General features: G+C 40.9%; 1 protein-coding gene and 1 long non-coding RNA gene across 2 annotated transcripts; one reads left to right on the forward strand and one right to left on the reverse strand.

Annotated features, from left to right (window-relative positions):
* Positions 1–1,642: 1,642 nt before the first annotated feature.
* LOC112226743 lies at positions 1,643–15,835 on the forward strand. The gene is made up of 3 exons (XR_002949780.2): positions 1,643–2,781; positions 14,908–15,011; positions 15,129–15,835. It is a non-coding gene; the product is annotated as an uncharacterized LOC112226743 (long non-coding RNA).
* LOC112226738 (zinc finger protein 436-like) lies at positions 11,632–13,938 on the reverse strand. Its single transcript, XM_024391255.1, has 4 exons — positions 13,583–13,938; positions 13,371–13,492; positions 13,098–13,212; positions 11,632–12,912 (listed from the first exon to the last, which is right to left on the reverse strand). The coding sequence occupies exons 1-4, from the start codon at positions 13,788–13,790 to the stop codon at positions 11,849–11,851; spliced, it is 1,509 nt and encodes a 502-aa protein (XP_024247023.1). The 5' UTR covers positions 13,791–13,938; the 3' UTR covers positions 11,632–11,848.
* Positions 15,836–17,398: the final 1,563 nt, after the last annotated feature.

Consider the following 17,398-nt stretch of genomic DNA (forward strand, 5'->3'; position numbering starts at 1 on the left):
AATTTGCAAAAATTTACTTTAAGTTTAGAATTTGCAAAACATATGTTACGAATTCTAGCTATGTGGCTCTAATGTTAGCTAGATGAAATGAAAGATCCCAGAAAATGTTCTATGCGCACAAAAAGCTTTCACATTTTGAACCAACATTTGTTTACCTCTGTTAGTGAGCATTTCTCCTTTGCCAAGACAATCCTTCCACCTGGCAGGTGTGTCATATCAAAAAGCTGATTAAGCAGCATGATCATTACACATGTGCACCTTGTGCTGGGGACAACAAAAGCTAATTCTAAAATGTGCAGCTTTGTCACACAACACAATGCCAAAGATGTCTCAAGTTTTGAGGGATTGTGCAATTGGCATGCTGACTGCAGGAATGACCACTAGAGCTGTTTCAGAGAATTTTATGTTGATTTCTCTACCATAAGCCGCCTCCAACGTTGTTTAGAGAATTTGGCAGTATGTCCAACCGGCCTCAGAAATGCAGACCATGTTTAACCACGCCAGCCCAGGACCTTTACATTCGACTTCTTCACATGCAGGATCGTCTGAGACTAACCACCCGGGCGGCTGATGACAGCTGATGAAACTGTGTTCTCTTTACGGATGAATCCCGGTTTCAACTGTATTGGGCAGATGGCAGACAGAGTGTATGGCGTCGTGTGGACGAGTGGTTTTCTGATGTCAACATTGTGAACAGAGTGCACCATGGTGGGGTTATGGTATGAGCAGGCATAAGCTACGGACAACAAACAAAATAGCATTTTATTGATGGCAATTTGAACACACAGAGATACCGTGATGAAATCCTGAGGCCCATTGTTGTGCCATTCATCTGCTGCCATCACCTCATGTTTCAGCATGATAATGCACGGCCCCATGTCGCAAGGATCTGTACGCAGTTCCTGGAAGCTGAAAATGTCCCAGTTCTTCCATGGCCTGCATTCTCACCAGACATGTCACTCATTGAGCTTTTTTGGGATGCCCTGGATCAACATGTAGGACAGTGTGTTCCTGTTCCCACCAATATCCAATAACTTCGCACAGGCATTGAAGAGGAGTGGGACAACATTCCACAGGCCACAATCAACAGCCTGATCAACTCTATGTGAAGGTGATGTGTTGCGCTGCATGAGACAAATTGTGGTCACACCAGATACTGACTGGTTTTCTTATCCATGGCCCTACCTTTTTTTAAGCTATCTGTGACCAACAGATGCATACAGTGGGGAGAACAAGTATTTGATACACCGCCGATTTTGCAGGTTTTCCTACTTACAAATCATGTAGAGGTCTGTAATTTATCATAGATACACTTCAACTGTGAGAGACGGAATCTAAAACAAAAATCCAGAATGCAAATTAATTACTTAAAAATCATACAATGTGATTTTCTGGATTTTTGTTTTAGATTCCGCCTCTCACAGTTGAAGTGTACCTATGATAAAAATTACAGACCTCTACATGCTTTGTAAGTAGGAAAACCTGCAAAATCGGCAGTGTATCAAATACTTGTTCTCCCCACTGTATCTGTATTCCCAGTCATGTGAAATCCATAGATTAAGGCCTAATTTATTTATTTCAATTTACTGATTTTCTTGTATGAACTGTAATTCAGTAATATCTTTGAAATTGTTGCGTTTTATATTCTTGTTCAGTGTGGTTGCAAAGTATCAAGTAGTTGAAAAGTTGCTAATTAGGTAAATGCTAAAGTTGTCCTTGATGAGATTCGAAATCGCAACCATTGGGTTACTAGACTTCGTCATACACCCATCCATCCATCCCGACCAAGCACCCTACTTTCATTCCTGCCTTTAGTAATCATCTGTTTTATGTAACCATTCCAAAAGTAACAGATCATACTAATTTGTGTGTCCCAGATTTATGTTAACTATGTTACATCAAGTTGATGAGACCAGGCTGAAGTGAAATCCTTAGTACAAAGCTCTTGGCCCTTATATTTCAAGTTCTCACTTTGCCCAATTTGGCATTTATAAGAGATCGATTAAGTCAATATCTGCTTGTTGCAAATTTTGAAACGTTCAATAGTACATGGCAGTGTTGTGTTCGAGACCACCTAAAGTGAGACCGATTCAAGACCAAGGCTGAGGGGGGCGAGACCGAGTCAAGACGAGACTGGGAGGGGGACAAGAAGGCGTCCGAGAAAGAGTCATGACCGAGACCAAAAGAATGCGAGTCCAATTAAAGACCATGATTGTAATTCTGTCAAATCGCCACCATAATAAGAGTAAAAAATATTTAGTATTTCTGCGTTCATATTTCAGAACAACATATAGATTCTTTGTACATTCAGAATAGTGAAAAAATGCATGCCGAGGGAAAATATAGCCGAACTACAAATTATTACTAACCCAAACACAGTGGGGAACAATGGGCCTTATATGCCTTCAGAGAAGGGCTAAGGATTTATAAAATAATTATTATAATAAGTCAGCCTTTGGCTAGGTCATCTGAAGCTACTGTAGATAAAGGCATCTGCCATTCAACTGTATTAAGGCAACATTTTGGAGGAACAGTGTAATCAATCAATCCCATTTAGACTTAATCGGTGGGACCGTTTTCACAAAAACCTATGGAAACTTCTGGCTTTTTTAAGACCAACAGGTCACTCACCGCGCAATAGCGAGCAGTAGTTGTCTTACGGTCTAGCTAGCTAGTTTTTCTTGTTGGCTAGTTTTTCAGTGGCTGCAGCTGGTGTTATCAAAGAGGATGTTGTTGCTAATTTGTTAACTTCTCCCTTTTCAAGGAAATGTTCATCATCTGGTGAGTGGAACTGTGTTTTTTTTTATTGCAGCGCACTTTCTGTTGTTAGTCATCTCTTTGAAAATAACGTTTCCGTGAAACATTGCTGCATTTTAAAGTGGAACTGGCAGCATTTTAGCATCATGAAATCTTATTAAAATCTGTTCATATATACTCCCAGGAAGAATATCACACTTTTAAACATTTTCTGACACTTAGATATGGTAATTTTCACGTTTTCATACAGTCTTAGAATGTTTGGGAATTATGTTGTCTAAGGCATCTGTGAAAATTCTATAGCAATATAGAGATGGAAGGCGGTCACGCGTTTGGACAATTAAAAGACACTGCAGTAAATAACACTGAATAAAAACGCCTCTCTTGTCCAAGGACCGGTGCTCTATATCCAATTAGAGCTACAGTAGGCTTTTATACAAACCATTTACCACACGGGCCTGCCATCATTCACTTTGAACTGGACTGTGTGTTTACAGGCAGTTGCAACAGCGCGACTTTAGATAATTAGAATGTATTTGCCAAAAGCCACAAATTACACCTGAAAGGATTTCTGGAAATCTGTAAACACCACGGGAGTCCTCTTGATCAAACAACCATGACAAGTTAGGCTCTCTCTACATCAGTTGTGCACATCAACTAATGAGAGCATGATGAGCTCAAATCTAATGAAGGAACATTAGATAAACCCTCTCAAACTTTTGCAGCTAGTTGGCCCTCAAAATTGCACTGATAAACGATGGGGAATTGTAGCCTCCTCGTCCTTCTGTAAGCACCCAAACTAACTGGCTAAAGTTGTCTTGCTTGCTAGTTAGTTCCTTCCAGACACAAATGAGAGAACACCTCACTCTGACAATTTTACTCACTGTAGCAGAGCTGGTTAGGCTGTTTACATGTTATCTAGAGCATTCTTGACTAACCATTTCTTTTTTTGCATACGTTTACTGACACTGGTCACATTCAGCAGGTGTTGCGCGTTTGTAAATGAATCAGTTCTGCGCTTTGGCACACTCCGATGAGTGCTCTGACATCGGAGTAGATAGCCAGAGTGAATTTGCGAATGCAAGAGATATATGCTAACTGAATAACAGTCGTTCAAGTTCTTGCTAGCTAACCAAATGACACCTGTATCTCTAGCTGTGTATAGCCACCAAAAAAACTACATGTGGGGAAAAAGTCAGTCACTCACCCACTCCTCCTAGCACCTATCTCGCAAGCTATCTAGCCAACATTAGGCACTTGTTTTTATCTTGCAACATAAATAAATATGCTAGATTGTTAGCTACGTTATAATTGACTTGTGCTCATATTCTTTGCTAGTTTGATTGTATTGACATTCCCAGCCTTAGTTAAAAAATTTTTTATCACAGAATATTGAGTCATTGAAACTGAAACAGTGCATCCCGAATGGAGACAGCAAACAATGTACCAGGCCAGCTGTAATTTACAACCTGATAGCAATATTTTTTGGACTACCAAGAAATGTATTGGTGAATTATAGTAATCATGCATTGAACTGCATCCATCTATTCTGCCAACAATTCTTATTGTACATCATGGAACATTGAGTCAAATATAACCTATTTTTAAAAACCTCTTATGAAGTTGGTTTTGCAGCATAAACTGGGAATTTGATATTTTTGACTGATATTATGATTGTCTGTTTGTTTCATATCTGCAAAGTAGTTAAAACGCTGTCAGTTCCACTTTAAACTTCAGATCACCGGTTATTTTGTGTACTAAACGTGAATTTATTTGTAATGGGAAGTAATAGTTCTACATTTCGATAATCCTTAATGGTTGTGTTTTTGTATTCTTCTGATTGGGACCTACTGGCTTATTATGTCTGAGTTTATGGATTGCTTATCCTTAACATCATGCTGTGTGTGACTGCTGTCTTTCCATCGGTCCTATGCAGTGTTGTAGTGGTGACTGAAGAAGGTGGTATAGTCTAATTTTGTCAGAAAGTTCCCAAATGGCCTGCCCAGCGAAGTGAAGACACCCTGTGTGAAAAATCCTATGTTTCCCTATGGTTTTTGATACGCTTTCCTAAATATTTTTCACCTTTTCACTTTCAAAATCACACTTTTTTTAATAGAAAAAAACACACATTTGATGATATAAGTCCACAACAATTCTTAAACCACATCAATCTGATTAGGTGGGCCTGTCCGGGCCTGGCTCCCCAGTGGGTGGGTCTGTGTCCACCCAGGCCCATTCATGCATACACCCCTGATGCAAACAGTGCATGATAACAATTGCACATCACAAATAGCCTGCTAACTAACACTTCGGACTAAACTTTTTTGCATACCCATTGTTGCCTTAGGATATTTACTAGTCAATGTTAACTAAGTTGAAACGTCTTTCCAACCCTACCGGCTACTGATGTCATTCTTCTATGAGCTACTCCATGCCAAAACCAGCTGAGAGCTGGACTCTCTTGCTGCCTGCAGGTGATATTCCTGCAGATGATATTGGTATTACAGTTGCTGTCCTTTCAGAATCACAAACCTGTCACACACTGAAGACCTATAGGTTCACCACTGTACTAACCTGTCACACACTGAAGGCCTATAGGTTCACCACTTCGCAAATATGTCTATAATATATATAAAGACTGTTAAGATATAAATGTTTGAAGAAAGGAGTGTATATATTTGGCCTGGCAAAGCGGTTTTATGCGCTGACTGAATTGAAGCTGATAATTCTGAGTTTTTTACTCCGTTGGTCTCAGGAAGAAATGACCAGTCCTCAATGTCCGAGACCTAGTCAAGACCGAGTACAAATCTATCCGACACTGAGACACTCAATATGTGGTCTATGGACCGAGACCGGTCTCGAGTACTTCAACATTGGTACATAGATTACATTTTAGTCATCATGTGTTCTAGTACTCCTGCAATGCCTGCTAATGAAGACTGTGATCCTTTTGTCCGTAGTCTGTTGAAGGTGTCTACATACTCAGTGCCTTCCCCAGTGATGCACCTGTACGACTACTCTATCCTGCTGGGAACCTGTGAGGATAGAAATGTAACCTGTGTCCTTGTTGATGCTGATAGGGAAATTAAGGAAAGCACAAGCAGGTGCACACACATTATTATGTGGTACACCAAATCTAGACTGATAAATACTGACTTGAAATGTACATAACTGATTCAATTGCAATTGGAAGGTTGACATAAGAATTATTGGGTCTGTGGCCAATGATGAAAAAAGCACATGCACACAAAGGCCTGGTCTTAGGTGAGACAAAAAATGTTTTGCCCTACTATACCCCTGCAAAACTATAAGAGTCCCAATAAGCAAAATAAGTGTTGTTTTTTTATTATTATTATTTTTTTAAATACGTATTTTCCAGACATTGAAGTTAGGTTCATTTTAGGTTCTGAATGAAAGGTCAAATACATTTTCCAGATGTTGAAAATACACATTTTCCACACATTGATAAGATGTATTTTCCAAGCGTTGAAATCTGGTTTATTTTCTGTTCTGAATTAAAGTTGAAAAGACGTCATTTATAGACATCTACACTACACAATCAGAATTATCTGGACACCTGCTTGTCCAACATCTCATTCCAAAATCATGGGCATTAATACCCCTTTGCTGCTATAACAGCCTCCACTCTTCTGGGAAGGCTTTCCACTAGATGTTGAAACATTGCTGCGGGGACTTGCTTCCATTCAGCCACGAGCATTAGTGAGGTCGGGCACTGATGTTGGGAAGTTAGGTCTGGCTTGCAGTCGGCTTTCCAATTCATCCCAAAGGTGTTCCATGGGGTTGAGTCTCTGCAGGCCAATCAAGTTCTTCCACACCGATCTCAACAAACCATTTCTGTATTGACCTCGTTTTGTGCACGGGGACATTGTCATGCTGAAACAGGAAAGGGCCTTCCACAAAGTTTGAAGCACAGAATCATCTAATGTCATTGTATGCTGTAGCTTTAAGATTTCCTTTCACTGGAACTAAGGGGCATAGCCCGAACCATGAAAAACAGCACCAGACCATTATTTCTCCTCCACTAAACTTTACATTTGGCACTATGCATTGGGGCAGGTAGCGTTCTCCTAGCATCCACCAAACCCAGATGCGTCTCTGAATGCCAGATGCCTGATACATAATTTCAGAGAACATGTTTCCACTGCTCCAGAGTCCAATGAAAGTCACTGATCTCTTCAGTAAGGCCATTCTACTGCCAATGTTTGTCTATGGAGACTGGATGGCGGTGTGCTGGATTTTTTACACCTGTCAGCAATGGGTATGACTGAAATAGCCAAATCCACTAATTTTAAGGGGCGCCCACATACTTTTGTATATATAGTGTATGTTTGTACCAAATCAAGTCCAGTCCAGACCAGACCAAATCTGAACCAAATATAGACGTCTTACTGGGGTGTAGCTTACAGTGTAAGGCCTGCAATGGACTTTTATGAATGCCCATCCATGTGGTAGGCCTACCATTTATAAAACAGGCAGATGTTTGTTAATAACTAGTTTTTTTTGTGAGCAAAATGATCATGATCTCCATAATAATTGGGGCCTCAATAAAAAAAAAATGCATGTGTGGGGGCCTCAAGGGGTGGGAAAATGGCAGGTGTTGCAGCCTTTGGGGAAAATAATTGTCTGGTATGTTACTGGTAAACTCACCAAGAAGCCACCAAGCACAACCTGTCCCTTCTTCCCGCCTAGCAGTCAAGTGCTTTTTTCATCATTGGCCAACATCCCAAGAATTTGTGTGTCATCCTTCGAACTGCAATTTAATCAGTTATGTACATTTCAAGTCAGTATTTATTAGTCTAGATCTGGTGTACCAAGTAATAATGTGTGTGTACCATGTGTTGTTTGTCCAGGGCCGGCCCGCCCATTAGGCAGGATTAGGCGGCCGCCTTTGGAGGCAGATTGACGAGGGCAGCATTTTCCGAGCTAAACTGACCAAGACGCATCTCCAACAACACGTAAAACCTCACATAACTCTGCCCAAAAACAATGACAATTTCTTTCAACCAGTGGCATATGGGCTTTTCAGGTGAGTGCTAATGCATTCCTTTGATAAGCAGTGCCCACTTTGTCAAAGGCAGGGGAGCAAAATATTTGTGTTGTCTATTCACAGCATGTGTCTCCAGAGTGCTGTTGGAGAGACGCAATGCTGCGGCGTAGGAGATATAGCTTAAAGAGTATGTGAACTTTTATGTTACCTCCAGGCTGGAGAGAAAATTAATGCCAATGTAATGAGATGGACACTTTTTAAATCATGCATGTTTCTCAGATCAAATAGCCTAACCTAAATGGAGCCCAATCAAATAAAAATTGCACTGGCATGTTAAAACCTCTTCGGGATCGGTGTCCTTCCACGGGACTGTTGAGCTAACACAGTCTAATCCACACACCCACTTCACTGAAATACATGTTAGTGATTGCTTTGCAATGCTTGCAGTTAGCCACTGATTCCTTCCAAACCACTCATTGTTGAATATGCGATTTCCAATTTGTGTGTAATGTTTATGTCCAATAGCCGATGAGCACCGATACGTTTTATCTATAATTTCTCTTCATATGACAAGGATTTGCCAGTAGATTGTTGACTTGATTAATGATGATAACTGCAAGCTTGCAAGCTAAGATTTTTAAAGTATGATGTTGACATCAGTCCAATCAAAGCTATGGTAGATATGTGATTTGACGTCATTTTTATTTGTGGCCAATGACCTTGAGAATGTTTGGATGGGCACTTCTAATGTAACTCTATGGCAGCACCCAAGGGGCTTGAATTTTCTAGCTCTACCCTTAGACTTTGCGGTGACGTAGTGTCCCCATGAGTGACGGAACACTGAGCCAATCACGGCACAACTAGAGAACATTACCAAACCCTACGCTCCGTATTTTCCGCCACAAAAAGCACTGAGCTAGGCTGAAACACTTTCATTTTGGAGCTGCCTTACTCAAGAAAGCATAAAAGAGACCATGTTTGTATGCTGCTTTACTAACTCAATGAATTATACAGTTGAAGTCGGAAGTTTACATCCACCTAGGTTGGAGTCATTAAAACTCATTTTTCAACCACTCCACAAATTTCTTGTTAACAAACTATAGTTTTGGCAAGTCGGTTAGGACATCTACTTTGTGCATGACACAAGTAATTTTTCCAACAATTGTTCACAGACAGATTATTTCATTTAAAATTCATTGTATCACAATTCCAGTGGGTCAGAAGTTTACCTACACTAAGTTGACTGTGCCTTTAAACAGCTTGGAAAATTCCAGAAAATGTCATGGGTTTAGAAGCTTCTGATAGGCTAATTGACATAATTTGAGTCAATTGGAAGTGTACCTGTGGATGTATTTCAAGGCCCGACCTTCAAAATCAGTGCCTCTTTGCTTGACATCATGGAAAAATCTAAAGAAATCAGCCAAGACTTCAGAAAAATTGTAGACCTCCACAAGTCTGGTTCATCCTTGGGAGCAATTTCCAAACGCCTGAAGGTACCACGTTCATCTGTACAAACAATAGTACACAAGTATAAACACCATAGGACCACGCAGCCATCATACCGCTCAGGAAGGAGACGCGTTCTGTCTCCTAGAGATGAATGTACTTCGGTGTGAAAAGTGCAAATCAGTCCCAGAACAACAGCAAAGGCCCTGTGAAGATGCTGGAGGAAACAGGTCCGAAAGTATCTATATCCACAGTAAAAACAAGTCCTATATCGACATAACCTGAAAGGCCGCTCAGCGAGGAAGAAGCCACTGCTCCAAAACCGCCATGAAAATGCCAGACGGTTTGCAACTGCACATGGGGACAAAGATCGTACTTTTTGGAGAAATGTCATCTGGTCTGATGAAACAAAAATAGAACTGTTTGGCCATAATGACCATTGTTATGTTTGGAGGGAAAAGGGGGAGGCTTGCAAGCCAAAGAACACCATCCCAAATGTGAAGCACGTGTGTGGCAGCATCATGTTGTGGGGTTGCTTTGCTGCAGAAGGGACTGGTGCACTTCACAAAATAGATGGCATCATGATGAAAGAAAATGATGTGTATATATTGAAGCAGCATCTCAAGACATCAGTCAGGTTAAAGCTTGGTCGCAAATGGGTTTTCCAAATGGACAATGACCCCAAGCACAATTCCAAAGTTGTGGCAAAATGGTTTAAGGACAACAAAATCTTGGTATTGGAGTGGCCATCAAAAAGCCCTGACCTCAATCCTATAGAAAATTTGTGGGCAGAACTGAAAAAGTGTGTGTGAGCAAGGAGGCCTACAAACCTGACTCAGTTACACCTGCTCTGTCAGGGCCAAAAATGGGCCAAATTCCCCAAACTTATTGTGGGAAGCTTGTGGAAAGTTAAACAATTTAAAGGCAATGCTACCAATTACTAATTGAGTGTATGTAAACTTCTGACCCGCTGGGAATGTGATGAAAGAAATAAAAGCTGAAATAAATCACTCTACTATTATTCTGACATTTCATATTCTTAAAATAAAGTGGTGATCCTAACTGATTTAGGACAGGGACTTTTTACTCGGATTAAATGTTAGGAATTGTGAAAAATTGAGTTTAAATGTATTTGGCTAAGGTGTATGTAAACTTCCGACTTCATATATATTCTCTTTGCATATTTTGCAAACTAATATGTGACATGTATTAATGCCAAAATAAAATGCAAAACAGGCAACAACAACGGTAACGTGACCATGAGGATTTCATAAACATTTACACAGCCCCATTTAATATTATACGCTGTTTTGTTTTCTTCATTGCATTTAATTGTGCTTTGTTTCACTCTTTGAAGTGTATTGCTTTACTGTGTTATACTGAACTGTTTTTTGAGCCATTCTGCTGGATCTGTAACGATCATCATTGGAATGAGACCAAAGCGCAGCGTGGAAATTGTTCATATTTAATGTTCACAAAAAATACTCAAACAAAATGACAAACGGCAAAAACAAATGCGCACAGTTCTGTCAGGTAAACAACCTAAATAGAAAATAATCACCCACAAAAAACAGGTGGGAAAAGGCTACCTAAGTATGATTCTCAATCAGAGACAATGAATGACACCTGCCTCTGATTGAGAACCATACTAGGCCAAACACAAACACAACAGACTACCCACCCCAACCAAACTAAAACAAAGACATAACAAAGGAACTAAAGGTCAGAACGTGACAAGATCAAACTGTCACAGTAACTCCTCTTGAATTTCAGGGTGACAGAGGTAAAAACAAGAATAAGAAAGAGTAAGAGTATTCCTATCTTCACTTTGCACCGCCACATCCAAGAAGCAATAACCTACCGACTCTGTTGATTAGCAAATCAGTGAAACAGTAAATCACATCAATCTATTTAGCTATCTACAGCAGGGATGGGCAACTGGCGGCTCGCCTTTTATCGGCCCACGGATCAATTTCCAAAAACGGAAGAAATATATGCACCTAAGGTCCCAAAAAGGCTAGAGTGAGCCATTGCGGATCCTCATAAATTCACATTTTTTGTGGCCCCCATCAAACTTGCCCATCCTTGATCTATACTAATGTTCTTTGATTCAGATTACCAGTTTGATCCAGTACCGGTGCAGTGTCAGTTTAGACAACGTACACAGTAAAAGCATAGATTGCAGATGTAAAATGTAAAGCTGTATGAGCATGTATAGCCTATTACACTGAAACAAATGTCATTGCCTAGTTTTGAGTTGACATAACTAAACATTTTGTGGCAGCAGAGTAACGTGAAAATATAACTTGGGAAATCAAGTTGTTATTAACTAGACCTAATATGAGACTGTCCCTTTGGAAAGAACTATACAAAACACATACTAAAAGGATCCTATAAATGATTTATCTAAAAGCACAGACTGACTCTCATGAAATAATTTTTAATGAATATAACATGTTTATGATTTTGTTGGGCAAAAACACATTACCAGTTGTAAATAGGTTGTTAAAATGAAAGTCAGGAGCCATCAACAGACAAAGCATTTCACAAATCAATTGGGAGAAAAATATTGTAAAATGTCTCTGTACCTTCTAAATACCGACCACATTTTCACATAGAAAGTATGCAATTATGTCCCTATTTATTCCACCTGGCCTGAGACATCATAAGACTTGTATGTGGATCCAAGGGGTATCGGGGTACAACATTTTGAGACACTGCACTCTCTCCTATGTGAGTTCTCTGATGTGACTTCATACTGGAGCGCCGGGTGAAGCATTTCCCACACTGTGTGCACTCGTAGGGCTTCTCCCCGCTGTGGACAACAGCATGTCTGATCAGGTTCCACTGCTTGGTGAAACTCCTGCCACACTGTTCGCAGGTGTGCGGTTTCTCTCTGAAACGCCTCTCAGTGGTGCCGCCCGACCTCCACTGTGTCCTCATTCTCTTCACCATGTTAAAACTACTGCGACTCAGGCTGTATCCAGAGAAGGTGGAGGTGGTGGCCATGTTTGACCCTGTCATGCACTCACTCATTCTCACTGTTGCTTCTGAAGCCCTGTGCTGATGCTGCCTTGGCTGTAGAGCTAAACTATTTCCATCATTATTAGAGTTCAGCCGCTCACTGCTCTGTTCTACTGGCATCTGTTGTCTAGTCTCATCAGCCAATGTCCTGACATGTCTTTTCATGTGTGCTGCTGCACTGAACATGTTAGCATGTGGTTTCCCTCTAGAATGCACCGATGGCCCTACATCATCTGTCATAGTAGGAACGGATGGCAGCCCACAATGAGATGGGAAAAAAGAGATATTCTGAGAGTACTCTTCTGAGGCATGAAATGAGAAAATTTGGTGGCCATCAGGGTCAGTGTCTCTGCCTGGATCCACAGAGGTCCACAGCTGCCCATCAGTCTCATCCATGACAAACTGGTCAGGTCCTGTGAGGGCCGTGGTCTGATCCAGCTCCTCCTCTTTCTCATCCTTCACCATCACTAGCTCTTGTGAGTCCTCATCTGGCCGGTGCTGCTCTGTGCTGAAAACGTCTGTAGATGTGAGCTGGGGTGTGCCTGGTTCCTCTGGACCATCAGAATTGGGGTAATGTTCCACTGAGTCTTCAGGAGATATGTTGGGTTGTGTGATGAAGTCCACATCACAATGCCGTTGCTCAAAGGATGGTGGTTGCCCAGGCTTGGAACCAGACTCTAAAGTTAAGATAAAATAAACATTACAAAAGACCCATAATAGTTGGAAAACACAACTGCTTTAGAACTGACTGAGTGTACGTGCCCTAGGTTTAGCTGAAATGACGCCAATGAACACGCATACCACCACACCCACACAGTCTTCCATAGACAGACAGAGCAGTACCCCTTATGGTCGCACCCACCCTCTCCAGTGATCCTGAGCTCTTCCTGAGGGTCAGTCTTCCACACATCCTCTGCTGTCTCCTCATCTTTGATCAGTATGGGTTCAGTCTCTGCTCTCTGCTCCACATCTGTAGGCTGTAACAGGGGACTGAGGTTATCACTCTGGGACACACCATATCTAACACTTTCATACTCATGAATCACACAAAAGCAGTAAAATCTCCTGAAAATCCAATAACAGAATTGATGCTAGAGGTCAGGTCTCTGTAATTGTAAAAGGTGATGTATCACACCTGGTGTTGAGAGTCCTCTTCAACAGCCATCTCTCCATCTCTCCACTGTGAGTTACTCCTTTGCTTGTTCAAAACAATCTTGACTGGATATGAAGATCTGGCTGATGCCATGGGGTAAAAAACTGAAAAATAATTGTATGGAGTCGTATTAAAACATAGTAAAACATTTGGGTTTTGTACATGCAATCAATTTATCATGAATAAAACATTACCTTTTCTCCTGACTCGTGTCTTCTTCAGCTCGCCCTCCATCATTTGACACTTCCTTTTCAGTCCATCAATATCTCGCTGGCTTTGGGTCACTTCCAACCGTATAACTGCACAGCTATCATCAACCCGTTTGTTTATTTCTGCTACAGCTGCTTTAGCTAATACCTCCATAATGGATACTAACTGCGCCTGAAAATTGCAACTGGCCATCTTGTCCAGTCCAAATTACAGAATTTGTATTCTCTGTGCTACGTAAAGTCTCCAATTTCCGAGCTAATGTGCAACAAACAATCAGTAGATGTTGACAAATTGCAACAATATTGCTTGTGAGATGCGTGCGCAATTGCAATCGCGCTTCCCTTCAACACGTGACATAAATGTACTACCGTAAATATAAGACTGCAACAGCCCTTCAAAATTGGTAGAATTATCACCGGCCTTGCCTGGCCAGGTAAAAACGAGGTTCTGTTCTAGTCTGCATGTAGAGAGTGCAACTAGATTAATGTAAACGTAATTGAATTATATATTTCAAGTAACTATTGCTTAATACATTAACTATAGCTGATTAACATTAAGAGGTTATTCTCTTAGGGTTTTTAAGGCACACATATATATATATATATATACACACTGAGTGCACGAAACATTAGGATGCCTGCTCTTTCCATGTAATAGCTTTCATCTGGATAGTCTAAGACCCCTTATTGATGCCACCTGTTTAATCCACTTCAATCAATGTAGATGAAGGGGAGAAGACTAGTTAAAGAAGGATTTTGAAGCCTTGAGACATGGATTATGTATGTGTGCCATTCAGAGGGTGAATGGGCAAGACAAAATATTTAAGTGCCTTTGAACAAGGTATGGTTGTAGGTGCGCTGGTTTGAGTGTGTAAAGAACTGCAAAGCTGCTGGGTTTTTCACGCTCAACCGTTTCCCGTGTGTATCACGAATGAGCCACCACCCAAAGGATATCCAGCCAACTTGACACAACTGTGGCAAGCATTGGAGTCAATAAATCAAATTGGCCAGCATCCCTTTGGAATGCTTTTGACACCTTGTAGAGTCCACGCCCTGACGAATTGAGGCTGTTCTGAGGGCAAAGGGGGGGTACACTCAATGTAGTGGTATTAGATAAAGTGTATGCATATCAGATAGTGTATAAGAAGATAGCGAGTAGTTGATTTAGCAACGTGAGAGACTATGCATAAAAGTACAGTAGTACTGATATGTCTGTGAGAGTAAGTGAATTATGATTGTATGTGTGTGTGTATGGAGCTATGTGCATACAATGACTGTGTGTACACTGACTGGGTGGTTGTTCTCTACAGGAGAGGAAGTAGAGCTGACTTCATCACCCACACCAGTTCACCTCCAAGACTAGAACAGGACCCACACAAACACACCTGTAGAGCGAGATACGGAGAGATAAAGTGTAAGCATGCATGCATTGTTGTGACGACTCATCCATTCTTGATTAAATGATTTGTATATGTGGAAGTTGAAGAGTTAGAATGACATGCACCTTGATTTTTGCCCCACATTTTGACAGTTCCGTCATGGGGCGCCACGATGATTGTGCCGTTTGTGAATTGCAGTACACTGATCCTCTTACTGTGTGCCGAGGGAGAATCCATCCAAATCGTCATCATTGAAAAATGAAAATCAGTTTCATCAGAGGAAAAGAGAGAGACATGCTCCAGGAGTTGACATTGGGTGGCTGGTTGAATCACATGTTTCCCTTGGAATCTCCACACACACCCAACTCTGGAGACATGACACAGATTAACGATGCAGTTAATACATTATTCATATAACAACTTGTTTACAGATGATTCACAAGATGTATCAAAATGTGTATGTGAGTGTCATTGTACTGCAGTGCAGCTACCTCCCTCCACAGTCAATGCAGATATCCAGCCACCTTTTCCCTCACTAGTCCCGTCCATTTCTATCTCAATGTCACCACATGATGACATGTCAGTCTTTGGGCCCATGGCATTCTAGGGAAGGCAGATATTACCATCCATCCATGGCCGAAATGCCAGAGGGGCTGGTCCATTTTTTGTGCAGTGGGCATATAAGGGATCCCTAAGAGGCTAGCCTCTTAAGGATCTGCCACTATTTTTCAATTTTCGCCTAAAATGACATAACCAAAGCCAACTGCCTGTTGCTCCTGAAGCAAGGATATGCATATTCTTGGTACCAGTTGAAAGGAAACACTTTGAAGTTGTGGAAATGTGAAAGGAATGTAAGAGAATATAACACAATAGATCTGGTAAAAGATCATGCAAAGAAAAGAAAAAAACTTTATTTTGTATTTTTTTGTACCATCATTTAGAAATGCAAGAGAAAGGCCATAATGTATTATTCCAGCCCAGGTGCAATTTAGATTTTGGCCAACTGATGGCAGCAGTGTATGTGCACATTTTTAGACTGATCCAATGAACCATTTCATTTCTGTTCAAAATGTTGTATCAAGACTGCCCAAATGTGCCTAATTTGTTTATTAATAACTTTTCATGTTCAAAATTGTGCACTCTCCTCAAACAATAGCATGGTATTATTTCACTGTAATAGCTACTGTAAATTGCGCAGTGCAGTTACATTAACAAGAATTTAAGCTTTCTGCCAATATCAGATATGTCTATGTCCTGGGAAATATTCTTGTTACTTACAACCTCATGCTAATTGCATCCAAGTCTGGGTTTAAGGGTCTCTTTTCCAAGCTTAAAAGAATAATCATTCAACAAAATGGTCTAGAAATGGTTGAATACCTTGGCCATGTTGTCAATCCAGCATTACATCTGCTGTGTTCAAAATAACTGAAAACTCGGAACTGGGAAATCTCAGACTTCAGTGAGTTCAAGACACCTGGGAACTCTGGGGGAAAAAAACGATCTCCGACTGGGAAAATAGGTTTTGAACTGTCATCCAACTCAGAATTCCAAGTCAGGAACTCAGGCGTCTTTCTAGAGCTCTGACCTGAAGATCACGGACGTCATGATTCAACCTTCTTTTTAGAGTTCCCAGTTGTCTTGAAAGAAACATAAATCCAGAAAATGCTAGACTCTACTGCATAAATTATGTAATATGCCAGCAAGATTGATTTCCATTTTTATTTGACTTTCATTTAACTAGGCAAGTCAGTTAAGAACAAATTCTTATTTACAATGACGGCCTACCAAAAGGTAAAAGCCCTCCGGCGGGGACGAGATAAAAATATAGGACAAAACACACCACGACAAGAGAGACAACACTACATAAAGAGACATAAGACAACAACATAGCATGGCAGCAACACATGACAACAACATGCTAGCAACACAACACATCAGCAGCACAACATGGTAGCAGCACAAAACAGGGTACAAACATTATTGGGCACAGACAACAGCAAAAAGGAAAGAAGGTAGAGACAACAATACATCACACAAAGCAGCCACAACTATCAGTAAGAGTGTCCATGATTGAGTCTTTGAATGAAGAGATTGAGATAAGACTGTCCAGTTAGACTGCCCAAACTGTCCAGTTAGACTGTCCAAACTGTCCAGTTAGACTGTCCAAACTGTCCAGTTAGACTGTCCAAACACTTTGTTGCAGCTTGTTCCAGTCGCTGGCTACAGTGAACTGAAAAGACGAGCGACCCAGAGATGTGTGTGCTTTGGGGACCTTCAACAGAATGTGACTGGCAAAATGGGTGTTGAATGTGGAGGATGAGGGCTGCAGTATATATCTCAGATGGGGGGAGTGAGACCTAAGAGGGTTTCATAAATATGCATCAACCATTGGGTCTTGCAACAGCTTTACAGAGATTAACAG

Source organism: Oncorhynchus tshawytscha, linkage group LG28, assembly GCF_018296145.1.
Source record: "Oncorhynchus tshawytscha isolate Ot180627B linkage group LG28, Otsh_v2.0, whole genome shotgun sequence".
Classification (NCBI taxonomy): Eukaryota; Metazoa; Chordata; class Actinopteri; order Salmoniformes; family Salmonidae; genus Oncorhynchus; species Oncorhynchus tshawytscha.